This window comes from Alosa alosa, chromosome 4 (genome assembly GCF_017589495.1).
Source record: "Alosa alosa isolate M-15738 ecotype Scorff River chromosome 4, AALO_Geno_1.1, whole genome shotgun sequence".
Classification (NCBI taxonomy): Eukaryota; Metazoa; Chordata; class Actinopteri; order Clupeiformes; family Clupeidae; genus Alosa; species Alosa alosa.
The window spans coordinates 24,416,494-24,431,135 of record NC_063192.1 but is presented as its reverse complement, the minus strand read 5'-3'; the positions used below and the strand labels follow the sequence as shown (position 1 = coordinate 24,431,135).

General features: G+C 38.8%; 1 protein-coding gene across 1 annotated transcript in view; it reads left to right on the top strand.

Annotated features, from left to right (window-relative positions):
• The window catches only part of LOC125292792 (low-density lipoprotein receptor-like), a 42,805-nt gene extending 34,623 nt beyond the window's left edge, over positions 1 to 8,182 (top strand). The window contains exons 7-8 of the mRNA XM_048240228.1: positions 7,245 to 7,367; positions 7,608 to 8,182. Of these exons, the coding sequence (XP_048096185.1) occupies positions 7,245 to 7,367; positions 7,608 to 7,663 (179 nt within the window). The 3' untranslated portion in view covers positions 7,664 to 8,182. The remainder of the gene's footprint in view (positions 1 to 7,244; positions 7,368 to 7,607) is intronic.
• The last annotated feature ends 6,460 nt before the right edge of the window (positions 8,183 to 14,642 follow it).

Genomic DNA, 14,642 nt, shown 5'->3' with positions numbered 1-14,642 from the left:
ACTTTTTATTTATTATTTTTGTTTTCTCCTCCATCTATCTACCCATGTCCTTGATTGCCTAGCCTTTCTGCCCCCCCCCATCCCCAACACACACACAAAAAACACACACACTTACATCATCACTGTCATCACCTCACATACATACAGCACACTGCTTGCTACAGTAAGCCTCCTCTACATACTTGCTGCACACTGCCCCCCCTCCCTACATACACAGCACATTGTCTGGATCTTCTCCAACACACATCCTCTACATACTTACAGCACACTGCCCCCACCTACCCACACACACACTACACACACAGTCACTGCTCCACTTCCCTCCCGCCCACACACACATCTTCACTGTCATCACTCACATACATCATACATACAGTACTCTGCTTGCAATAGTAAGTCCCTTCACCATACTTGCAGTACACTGCCCCCCCCTCTCCCCTACATACACAGCACATTATTTCATCAGGAAGCTTCTCCAACACACATCCCCAACCAGTGTTGGGAAAGTTACTGAAAATTAGTAATTAGTTACAGTTACTAGTTACTTCTTTCAAAAGTAATTGAATTACCTTACCAATTACTGTATATCAAAAGTAATTAGTTACTAGAGAAAGTAACTTTTGAGTTACTTTTAAGTCTGCTTAAAATGTCAACATGAACAGTACTGTCACACAATAAACCTAATTTTTAGACCTATTTATTGTAGTTTCAACGGGCCTATTTATTGTAGTTTCAACTTTTTCCGACCACAAAACATTCTACAATGCATGAAGGCTTCCCTGACCTTGTTTTGTGCCACCCTCACCATCTAGGTGGTTTGATAGATATGTTCAGCACACTGCCTACTGCTTGCCTTCTACTACTGCATGGTGGTGTACTGACACTGAATTCTGCAATATAGTAAGTTATTATTATCATTATTATTGCAATCCTTCTGTAGGCTACATGGAATGAGTTCAATGGGATGTAATGTGAAACAATGTTAAATGGCTTATTTTCAAAGCAGTTATTGTCTGCTCACACACACATACAACCTTAGGTTATCCTCATCCTGCTTTGAACACAGTTGTATTATATAGCATTTTAAGCACCACCAGTTTGGGAAAAGCCTGCGCTTCACAAGTGCTGACCTACCGAAATAAGTTATAATGCGCATCCGAGGTTTTGGGGTTGTTGCGCACTATGCAGAAGGTTACTCTTCGGCTGATAAGGTGTTCCAGAGAGAAGTTGCATTCTTACAACACAGCCACGCCACAACACCAATAGGCCTACATACAGTAGCCTATATATATATATATATGCCTTGGCACAAGCAAGCACACGTTTAACTCGAGAGGAAAATGCAGATTTCACTTACCAGATAAAGAAACCTCCAAATAGCCTACCGTACATACAGCCCCCACCTTTCTTATGCAGCCCTTGCCACTTAATCTACTAAACCCCTCTTCTACTGCACTTTTTACACCCCCATAAATGCACAAATAGGCTGACACCAGACATAATTGCACTGCATTTCTTCCAGTAACTATATGCATGTGACAAACTTCCTTGTATCCTTGTTTGGAGGAATGATTTTCAGTAACATACACCTGCAGCTAAGAAGAAGCCTTGTCTCGTTTTTGAAGGATTTGACTCAGCAGGGCTCAGTTCTACCTACCAAGTCACGTCAAGTCAAGTCAACTTTATTTATATAGAGCATTTCATTTTCACAGGTCATTCAATGTGCTTTACATAAACACAAGCAAACAGGAATAGCAAATAAAAGCATAGAAGGGCAATAGTCAAACAATAATTCAAAAATTAAAGAATAAAAAAAGAAAATGTATACACACAAGGTAATAGCATAAAAGGGCAATACTTTAAACATGTTTAAGTAATAATTAAAACACATAAAAATGGCAATAGTTTAAAAGTGTTTAAAAAGTAACTACAATAGATGTACCGCATAGCGGTTCAAAATAGGAACGCCGGCGCCTCTCAGTCCTGTACATCCTCTCCCGCTTGTCACGTTTGTCAATTTGTCTCCATCTCCTACTCCACCCTAGCCTGGAAAATCCAGACCCTGATAATCTAGAAAGATTAAGGGTCTGGCAAAGAACAATGTAATGGCCCAACTCGAGGGGCGGCAACAAGCATGCATTTAAAAAATCTCACTGCACGCAATAGGAAAACACTAGACCATGTTTACTCTATATTATTTCGGACTTCGACACAATCTGATAACACTATGACCTATGTGTACTGTCCTCTAACGTTGCAGCGCTGTCTTCATCAGTTTAGCTGGTTTCCCGGAATGTTGGGGTAAAAGTAACATGCATCATTACTCTTTGCCAGAGTGTCTCGCAGAGACAATTCCATTGTGCTCTCGTAAGAACTCTGGATTTCCAGGGTAACTCCACCCCCTACTCTTGCAACTTTTATGTATGCTTGTATGTGTGTGCGTGTGTGTGTGTCTGGTTGTGTGGGTGTATGTGTGTGTGCATGCGTGTGTGTATGTCAATTTGTTTCCATCTCCTATAGAGCCTGACCGATATGGGATTTTGAAGGCTGATAACTTCGATATTTGAGTTTTTCAAAAACTGATAACTGATATATCCGCTCATGTCATTTTTAACAAACACAATGTGAAAATGTTCTCCCATACCAAGGTTCTAATCAAGGTGGGGCATTATGTATTTGAATAGGCCTAATATCTAGATGCCTAATAAAAGGCTCTTCATATACAATAATTTATTTGTTTAAGAAATAAAAGTGTATAGAATAGAAAGAATAAGAATAAAATAGGTCTTTGTTCTGTGGTAACCACATTGCCATAACTACATTGTGAGCAGTTTATACTTGCAGTGCCCATTCAAACATGCTATTCCTGTAGAAGACCCATAGCCCAATTGCATGCCCGTAGGTAGGCATGTTTAAAAAATAAGATGATCAGTCCTGTACATCCGCTCCTAAAAAATAAAAAAACATTATTCCATATTTTACTCCAAGCATGCTTGTTTCAATAATGAATACTGGTGCTGAAAAGGTATTAGATTTATAATACATTAGAATTGCCTTTAATAAATGTGCAGTTCATCCAGCAGAATTTAGGCATGGGGCTCAGCATAATGTTATTTATTTATTTTTTTTACAGATAAACAAAAAATTATTAGCCTAATAGCTATCAAAACAAAGGTCATTTTTGGATGGATGGATTTTTTTGAATGACTCATAAGATTTTAGGCATCTTTAGTTCATGTAATACTTTATTGTCAATGCACAAATTAAGTAACAGTAGTCTCGTTATTGTTAATGCACAAATTTAACAGTAGCCTTTGTTTTATAACCTGACATGTCCAAATGGGCCTTGTGTCTTTCCTGTTCATTATTTTTTTGATTCATTTGGCTAGTCTGGCTTTCATCAGACCAAGCTCAATCTTTTAAGAAATCAAAAATAAATAGCGGGAGTAGATAGGCTGGTTCACCCAGCCTAGAATTTGAGATATACCTCCACAGAAAGTTGTTAGCTTCCCTAAGCTACAGGTAGGGATAGGCCTATTGACAACATAAATTGTCAATAGGCTAGCTAACACAAATAAAATCTCCTTTGAAACCAATCTTTACAGTATCAAGCGGACTTAAACTGTCATATCCGAAAGTTGTAATAACATTCACGCCGAATGAAGTAGCCACTTCTAAATGGGACCCACTACACAGTAGCTTAAGGTGTTTTGCTAAAGCAGCCATAATGAAATGAAGGTGTCATTGTTTGATACTTTCAGTGAAAAGCACATCGATCCCCTCTCACACCCTGCACGACTTAAAACAAAATAAACAGCCCCCAGTCTCACGCAGATGTATAGGCAAAACTGTATCAGATCTTCCATTGCACAGAATGATTTTGTCGGTAATAAATGACAGTCGAAGATACAAACAAAATTTTCCTGGTGCCAAATTTCAGAAAACAATCCATACAGACCAGGGACAACCTGGTCTAAAGTCAGTCCTATTAGGACGCTTATTCAGATGCTTAGTAAAAACCATGCATGGCCGAAACATCCTTAGATTTATTTCGCTTGGAAGAAATGGGGGCATCTGCAGGAATGAATGCTATGCACACTGATCTACAGACACACCCTGAAAATGCAGCCATGATGATGATGATGCATGGCTTTTAATCCTACTGATTTTCAAACATTCATTTGGCAAATCACAAATGAGTGATTATGAGCCAGGTTTTGGGCCCTTGAGTTTTAATCAGAGAATGTATTATGGTCAGCTGGGGCTGCAGATGAAAAAAAAGTTCCAGCCTACAGTAGTACATAGTACAAAATCCACATAAAATTTTCTTTACAACAACAAAACTTGGCATGCATTCAAGGGTGTTAATGATCCTACTCTTTTAATTTTCGTGCAGTTTTATTAATTTGGAAAACAACTTTAGACAGCTATACATGAAATAAAGGGTAAATGGGTTACCTTTAGTTTTGTTCCAATATTACTGTTGTGTATGGCTTTAAACATTTGTGGCCCCCATGAATGGAATTCCTTTTAAAATTAGCCTAAGCATTATTCCCAATTTTGTGCAGTTTTAAATCAGCTTTATCACTTTTTGTGTTTAACTAGGTGCTTATACATGAAATGAGTGGTTATGGAATGGGTTGACATGGCCCCAACCATACAAAAAAATGGATATTTTAGTAGCCTAAAAGACAGATCAAAACGAAAAGCAGCAAGTAGCCTTGGCTACAATTTCTGTAGTTGCTCGTCCATGCATTGTTATTCTCTCCTGCTCAAACAAATGTGATAACGTGTTTACAAACTTTACAGAAAGTATTGTAAATAGCCTACTGTCATGCAGTTAATGGGATATTGTGCAGAGTCGGAAAGTTATGGTAGGTTAACTTGGTGTGAATACACACACAGAGGAAACTGTTTCTCGTTGTTGAGTTGCCTGTTGGTAAGGTACGGCCAGGTGCTTGGCCATAATGTAGCGTGTGCTGCACAAAACACATACTCTTTGCTCCTCTCATCTATACGGACGCAGTAGTTCCCATTTCTGCAAACCATACATAAGGACAAATATTACCACACGAGGGAAATCATTGTGGTGTCCATGAAGATGTGAAAAAATAGACATAAATCTAGCTTACACATTTCCATGAATCATGGATGTGTTGATGACATAAATGAGGAAATATTAGAGGACTTAAGGAGACATGACGTTGAGCTGCATATGCCGATGTCATTTAACCCAAATGCCCCAGCAGCACAGGAGAGGAGAGTTTATATCTGAAGAGCTGCATCGTCTGCAAAGTAATCTCGGTCTAATGTTAGATTACATTGCAAAAATATCATCATGCATTCATAACCTTGTGATTCAGTGAGAGTGATCCCAAAACATCAGAAAGTATTTTTCTGTGACATTTCTGTATTACATTTTGTCAAGAAGAAAAATCAATACATCCATAGCAATCCGCCATGGAACAAGCGCGCCGGTTGTTAAAGGCAATGTGAGATGACGCTCTGATCCGCCGACAAAGCTACTGCATTTTGCCTTTGATACTTGCGTTTCAGATCGTTAAGATGGGGCCCTATAAAAACTTAAAAACAGTCTCTGGGCAGCATAAGTGACATTTCGCTCTGTCTGCCAATTGTTGTCTGTAGCTGTGTGGCATTCTGAAACGTCCTTAAATTCGGGACCATTAGCATATCGCTCGTTTCAATTTGGGACTTGCAGTCAGAATTGTCGTTTGTTTATTCAAAGTCTCAAGTCCAAAATATCCTGGGCTATTCCAATTGTCAGTTTATTGCACATCATTTTTTCAACACTGTCGTGTTTGTTGGCGTGTTTTCAACACTGCATAGGCCTTTAAGGGATACACCATTTGGGGGAATTGTTTGTAAACAACTGATTTTACCTTTCTCAAGTTCATCCAGTTGTTGCTCCAAAAGCATAGATCATTGAATCTTAGTCACCTGCTAGCATCACGCTTAAAAAGTGACTAAGCCTTGTTTAGAAAGGGATATTCCACCATTTTGGGGAATAATCCAGTCACGCAATTTGTCCACCTCAACCTTGTTGTTAAACAGGGTAGGGATGGGATTTTACCTTTCATCAAGTTCAATCCAACGATTAAATTCTCTGCGTTACATAGTGTCTTGGCAATTAAATGAATTTACCACTTTAAAAGCTCCAGGGCCTAGCTATAGATCATTGAAGTTTCCGTTTCGAATGAAGACCGTTGAAGCATCCACCATTTTATCGCTTTACAGCATCATTGTTTTTTCAATGAAATAAGAGCTCTTCTTAATATTTTTAATTGTTGGTTGGTTTTCTTGTTGTCAATGAAAATTTTCCTACACCATTTAAAAACTTGTCGTCCCCTTCTTTCCAGAGTGAAGCAAGGCCTAGGCTACTACTAATTTTAACACAAATGGAGAAAATGAATTAATGAAATCAAGGTTTCCATTACAGCACAGGCACACATTTTGAATAAGGTTTCCATTACAGCACAGCACACATTTTGAATGAGTGAAAGTTTGCAGCCTGTCTCAATAAACAGCGGGTGAAAATCCTGACTCTTTCAACTCTTCTGCTTTTGATAGCGGTATGTGCTCCAAACGAAACGCATGTCTCACAATAAAACGCACATAGAAATAAAGGCCTGCTCAATATAGCTTACGCCTGCCCAAAATAAAGCCCTAAGTAAATAAAAGACCCTGGCCATAATTTTTACGATTTATGGTAGATCCCTGCTGTTGTTGTCAGTATTGTCCACTGCACATTCCATGTCATGTGCCAGCTGAGAATATGACTGAATATGAAGCATGAATCTTCGAGGACCCTCGTCTTTGGGAAACAGCCTCTGGCGGGCCAGCAAGCCTTCCTCTTCTGTGAGTTTTTTTCGGCAGTTTGCAAACGGAGTGCATTACCATCATCTGCTGGACTGAGGTGTTATGGCAAGTGTACCCAGTAGCCTTGTCAATGTCCTTCTACCCAGCTGGCCTGTAATTGGTCAGCTGGCATGGAGGCTAGGTGTTTAATTCAAAATAATACGGACTACAGTAAAGATTGTGAATGTTAGTATTTTTCCACCTTACATACTAAGACCCAATCAGCGGGTTTTTGCAAAGGGGTGCATTCTGCATGACATGAAGGCAGCCTGGGCAATGACAGAAGGGAGAAGTGGAGATATTTTTATACTGTATGTCCTTGGAGATTTTGGATACAGACTTTGACATTTTTATTTCTCGATTCATAGGTTCAGAGCCACAAACACCACCAGTGCCTCTCTCCTACCAGATGTTTGCAGGATTCACTAGCCTTGTTCTCATCACCATGACCATGGTGGTCATTGTGTTCACCTTTAGAGGAAAACAGGGAGGTAAATGAGAATGCATTAGGCCTACTTTAAAATTATTTAATTACAATGTAAAATCGGATAAAAAAATGTTCAATTGTTGATTGGATAATGTTATAAATGATACATCATGCTTTTGAGTCACTATCCTATTACACATAGTTTTGTAATAACTTAACAATAATATCAATTTTGTCTGTGTGGACATTACAGAAATACTATTGCATAACTAAACTCAGTAATATTCATACTTGTTGTTTATAGCAGGACCAGACAAGACCACAGAATGCAACATCTATGAGGAAACCATCACAGTGTAATCTTTTATGGCCAATTCTGTGCAAAACTGTCACATTCATAACGTCAACACAAGTGGTAGTGTTAGTGGTACAAAGGCCTTCTGCATACATGCAACAGTAAAAGTGCAGAAGATTGAGATTTCTGAGTACTCTTGTGTAAAATGTAAAGTATTTTGATTTATGTACAAAAATGTAAAATAATGATCTCAGGCAGATACTGTATACTGTGGTGTCCTGTTGAGTCATAAGGGGAACCCTTTTGATCATTAGTGTGTGTATAGTGTGAAGGGTGATAAGCTTAGCAATTTACAGGAACAGATACTGCTATTGTCTGGTCCTGCTATAATGATCTCAGGCAGATACTGTACATATATTGTGGTGTCCTGTTGAGTCATAAAAGGAACCCTTTTAGTGGGATCATTAGTGTGTGTATAGTGTGAAGAGTGATAAAAGCTTAGCAATTTACATTGCTGTGATATCTGTAACTAAAGTTTAATAGAATGCTTGTTCCACGAAATCACGAAAAGGAAAGAAAATAAATACTGTTTGGATTTAAAGTTATTTCATTGCTTGTTTTCCATTTACAGAACCCGAGGGCAGGAATACCAAGCAAGGAGTCTATAAAAGAGTCTATAAACTCTATTTTGATCCAAAACAAGACTATAGTTGTTTATTAAAGCCCCCCTGTGTAAGAAATTCTCCCATCTAGTGGTTAGGAGTTATATAGCAAGCAATGTCTCAAGCGCTGCCTCATTTAGAGCTACGGGAGCCGTCACATATCAAAACTGTCTGGCACTAGTTCTGGACTCCTAGGCACGTCGAAGCATAAACTTCTCTCTGAATAAGCAATAACAACATATTAATAACATTTTGTGTACTATTTCATTGCCATTGCTTGTGTGTGATGGCAATGAAACACTCTTTCGGACACGGAATAAATAGTTTCATTTTGCCTATTTACCGAGCTAGTTAGCTAGCTATCTCTAGTTTCTAGACCCAAAGTTATTTTTCTCTTTATTTATTTTGTTGGAAAATACAATTTCAATGTTGGATTGTTAGGAAGACATATGACTTGTAATGGGCTCATAACTTACATTGCTGAATGTAGGGAAATTCTGCAGATGAATCCAAAGCTAAATGTTTTTTCTATGCATGCAGATGCCAAAGACTGAGCTGTATTTCGCATATGTCCTTCGCTGGCCACCGTTATTTTAAAATGGCGCACGTACGCGGCGAGTTGACACTGCGCAATGTAAATGTAGAATGTTATATCTGCATTGCATTGATGAGCTTTGATTGGCCCAATAAGCCACGTAGTCACGTGAGCAGGAGATCCCTGTTGGTTAGTTGGCTAGCGATGTTGGAACTGATAATATGTAGGCTACTAGCTGTGCAATGTGAAATAAAACTTCATAAGAAAGCCTCCGTCTGAGCTATTCTACAGTAAATGAGGATTTTTATTTTATTATGCTTCGATTTTGGTGGTGGTGGTAATTAAACATGAATTGGGCCACATTTATGAATGGGAAATGTTGATTTTGTTAACAAACAACTGAAAACGGTACACAGGGGACCTTTATGGATTTACGAAGAAATAAGTGACTTATTAACTCATTGAGTGCCAAAAACGTAATATTAGCCTACGTTTTTAGCTTTTTTTTTTATTACGAAACTAGACACTCTAACACACCTTATATGTGATTTTGGGAACTCTGATGAATGGAAATGAAATATATGACGATCGAAAACTCATGAAAACGCACAATCTGGACATTTTATCTGGACATTTAATCTTAAAACTCTGCTTTTGATGGTTGCCGCTTTGGGTTGAATCAGTGACACATGCACGTCAGGTCAAAACCAGGCCATATATATATATATATATATATATATATATATATATATATATATATATATATATATATATATATATATATATATATTCTCTATGAAGATATAGATTGTCAGTCGAGGGAATTCGTTATCTTTGTCAGATGATCTAGGCAGAAGTCTCTAATGTCACCCGTCATAGCAATGCCCTTACGTGGACATTCATGTTTTCCATCTAATCAGTGATGCTGAACATCTGAGCAAGAATACTGTATGTCCGAAAATAAATCGGACATAGGCCTAGCCTAGCCTACAGTATGCTGAACATCTGAGCAAGAATAGCCTAAAATAAATCGGACATAGCCTAGGCCTAATAAATTAAAATCACCATTTTAACAAACTTGTTGAATTGAATGTCATATTACTGTACCCTGCACATAAAGGCTACACATTTCCACAGCACCAGAATCCGACCGAATGCCTCCCTCAACCCCTTCCACAATTGGCCTTCCACTATTATTTGCGATGGCCAACTCCTCTGCTACTGTAAAACACTCCTTACAGTAGTGTTCAAAGACACCTTTTTCTTGTTAGCTGTAAAACAGAGGCCAAGTGAAGGCTATAAGCATACTAGGCCTACATGTTTTCATAATTAAGAAATATTAATGCAAACTATAACTATATAAACCTACTATTCTGAATAATGTGTTTGTGTTTCATTTTCACCTGCTGCCATGTGCGTTTGGCAATGGTGTTGCATCTGAAATGTTCACAGGATTAGGCATACACTAAATCAGTCAATGGGGGCTACTTAAACATTCAATTATCCTATTACTGTAATCTATATGCCCACTTCTAAATTGTGTTGCATCTGTAGGCATTTCTATGAACTCAAAATAGGCAATTTAATTATTTCAACTCATTTCAGACATTCCGCAAGCTATTAATCCTCCGTAACACATATTTGAAGAACATGTGGAAATAAAACTTTACTTTTAGGCATTTAGGCTACCCGATCTGCAACAGCCGTGCCTTGCTTTGTTCACTGCCGACGTATTTGATTTTTGTCGTAGAGTGGGTTTTAATTCCTCATAACTTGGCATAATAATAATGCATTCCTCATCCGTAAAATAAGCATTCCTCATACGCTGCAACCCGCCCCTTTTATGTGAATGCGCTCAAACTCCAATTAGGTTAACTCCGCTCAACAAATCAACTTCATAATCAGCGTCGTAGTACCGATTAACACCACTTAAGATAACCAGGTTTTGTCAACCCCGGTTTAACAAAGTAACCCTGGGTTACATCTGGGTAGGTTAAGCTCCCTTCGTAGTACAGGCCCCAGGTTTTTTTTCTAAAACCGGCTGATTTATGTTGTTCTGTCAGCGCTGTAAATGACGTCACTCGTCAGGACCAATGAGGGAACAGGGAGAGGTCGAAGGAAATCGTGAAGCTGTCCGCGCGCTGTTGGACATATGTCAATTGATTATAAACCCGTTAAACCTAATAAATCTGACTCCGCTCAATATTAGAAAAGTTTCGGTTCATTGTAACATTGTTATCCTTAGTGGGTTGATACGCCCACAATACATATTGTTAATGAGAATGCGAACTTGTTTTCTTGTGACACGCGCTCAAGCTTAGGAATGTATACTATAGGTCTCCTCCATCTGCCGATTAATTCGGGCGGTTCCTAAACATAACACGTATTGGTCTGGAAGTGGTCAGAGGTTACATGCTGATCCGGACTGCTATACTCATCAGCGTGTTAGCCAGTCAAGCAAATTCCTATGCTACAGGGGGTCAGGCTGTGCTAGGTTTTCGCGACCAATCTAGGACCATCGCTGACAAACTGCCCACCGCTGTGTAATGCTTGGTCATTTCATAATAACATGCCAGCTCCCAGGTGATTTAGTTTCTACGGCGGCGATAACTAATCCCAACCGGCCCATTATGCTAGTAACGTTACCTAAACTGCTACTCTGGACTACAAGTACAATAGTAAGGCTATGCGGGTCAGAACATCACAATTTATTTGTCAGATACAAGCTATTCATCCAATACATTATAGAAGGTACATCTAAATGAATAATGTGAAAGTTACGAAAACAGGTTAAAGGAACATTTAGGAAACCATATGAAGCAATCAGAGAATGAACATACCAGCTCAGAGGATGATGGCTACACACCAGAGTGGTGCGGGAGATTCTGACTACAGAATGGCTCCTAGAATGCTCTGTAAACTTCGCTTAAATAGGCTACCTAGTTTGTGGTTGGTTACATTCACATGATTGGAGGTCAGCTGATTTTGGGTCACATGAGAAGTACTTTGATGAGACTTGAGACCATTGTTGTAGTGAGAGTGCATTAATCAAGACATGACAATGTACACATTAATTACATTTCCTGCTTCCTAGTTAGTTTCTCCTGTGAAAAAGGCAAAGGTTAGAGATATAATCAAACGTTGTTGTAGCAGCAATATGTGACAATGGGCCCACCATGAGGTCATACCATCATGTGGTAGGGTAATTAATCAACAGTTCACATGACCAGGAGTTTGATCAGTATAGAAACATTAGGACTCCTTACAGTGCATAGTGTCGGCTTCAGCGAATATGATCAAAAAAATCTTGCCAACTGCAGCTTTAATATGCAGATTATAATTTTGTCATTCGAGTTTCAATCTCATAGTTTAACTTTTATATTTTATTTATTTGCTGGCGTTCATAATCCTGTGTTAGAGACACTTCAAGTAGAGACGGCCACAGCCTGGCAGCAATCAGTGAAACGTTTTAGAGACGGCCACAGCCTGGCAGCAATCAGTTAAACTTAACCATGATAGATAGATACTTTATTGATCCCCAAGGGGAAATTCAAGGTCTCAGTAGCATACAGACATCACACACACATTCACTTACAGCAGAAAAAAGTGATTAAAAGTATATAATATAAAAAACACAACTAAGCAATAAGGACAGTAGAAGTTAAAGAATATACTAAAAATATACTAAAATACAAATTATACTAAATAACACTTAATCTAAAACAATTCTAAAAACAGTATCCACATAGTGGGTGATTAATCAATCAAGAGGCGCTTGCAATGACTGAGGCAGGGACTGAGCCTGTGATTCTCTGTGCATAGTAAGGTTAGGTAAGGTGCTCTGTGTGAGTGAGTGTCATGGTGATGGTGCAAATGAACCAAACCAAAGTCCAACAGTGCAAAAGTGCAAGAATAAAGTCTAGAGACCAGCATAAAATAAATATGGACATATCAGAGAGTAGGCAAGGTAATATATAAAAACTATAGAAAAACTATATCTATTTATCTATCTAGATAGATATATATAGTTTAACTATATTAAGAAAAGGTATAAGTGTGGCCACAATCCAGCTGTGGCATGGAGGGAGGGGTTATATGTGCTAATATAGCACGCAAACAGTGAGGCAGTAAGACAGTGGTAAAAAGTGGCTAGTAGACAGACAGTACCCAAACATGGAGAGGCAGACAGACTATGCGGAGAAGTCTTACCTCTCCTCTTCTCTTAAGTGAAGCATTGAAGCTACTTTGAAAGCCTAAGTAAATGGCTTGGGCAATGTAGCAAGATAACACGGTAGCCAGTTACCATGATCCACTGTGCTAACCTGCTACAAACACAATAACATACTAGGTGACCTCTTTTACTACATAAGTATGACCAATTTCGCTGCAAAGCGTCAGCTGGTTAGTGGCGCAAGCAGGTAGATGTCAGGTTATCATACAAGCAGTTTAATTTAATAGAGGTTCGAGACCCACCTGGAGTTTATTTAGTTTTATTTATTTGGTGGCATATTCATAGTCCAGCGCATGCAGTCTACTACAGTCAACCTGACACCTCCAACACCGACACATCGTGTTGTAAACCTTTATTAAACAACAAAGTGGAGCATCATAAGCATTTCTATTTGAACTTGAGTTAAACGGACGAATCTGCGACCTGGGGCCTGTACTACGAAGGGAGCTTAACCTACCCAGATGTAACCCAGGGTTACTTTGTTAAACCGGGGTTGACAAAACCTGGTTATCTTAAGTGCTGTTAATCGGTACTACGACGCTGATTAGAAGTTGATTTGTTGAACCAGGGTTAACCTAATTGGAGTCTGTGCACTTTCACATAAAAGGGGTGGGTTGCAATGCAAGTCACCACTTTCAATGATGAGGCAATTATCTTATTTTACAGATGAGGAATGCACAATTATTATGACAAGTTACGAGGAATTAAAACACTCTACGACAAAAATCAAATACGTCGGCAGCAAACAAAGCAAGTCAAGGCTGTTGGCAACGTATTGCGGATCGGGTAGCTAAATGCCTAAAAATAAAGTTGTATTTCCACTAGGGCTGTCAAACGATTAAAATTTTTTAGTTGATTAATCGCATAGTAATGGTGAGTTAACTCACGATTAATCACATTTTTTAAATTCTATTTCAAATCCACTCCAATTGAAGTTAAATGAGATTATCAAATGTAATGACACATTGTCATTCATACCAAAAGACCTTTCAAGTGTAACTAAAAACAAAAACAAAAATTCTGATATGGATGTTGACATTCTGTGGGCAAAACAGAAAGTAGACCTTTCAAATTCACAGTGAGAACTCGGTGAACTCTGAGAGACTAAGTCTCACATTATTTTGAATGATACAGATTGATATTGGTATCTCTAAACTTTCTATTTAGTTGACCTAAGCCAGCTGCTAAGACACACAAGTTTGGTCACATTTCTAGATGACAAGGCAGCTCGCTTTTTCTGAACAACATGACCTGAGAGGGAAAACAATCTCTCACAAGGTACAGATGTGGCAGGTGTTGCATGCTAACATGTTGTAGATACAAGCATGTTTGCATCACCATTCTAAGGGACACTCATCCTTGCAGAGGACTGGCTCAGCCCTATAGCGGGTTAGGCAGTTTTCAATGTCATCCTGCTCCTTGTCTGACTCAGAGTCAGAAGCAAATAAGAGAGCTGCCATCTTGTTTGGTGGCTCAGATGACGGTTCTTCCACTGGTTGCTGTCCATGTATCTCCTCCTTCAGAAAACCAGCAATCAATGCCCACACCTCTGCTCTTTCAGATCTGTGTAGACATTTGAGGTCCTTAAACCTTGGGTCAAGGGCAGTTGAAATCTT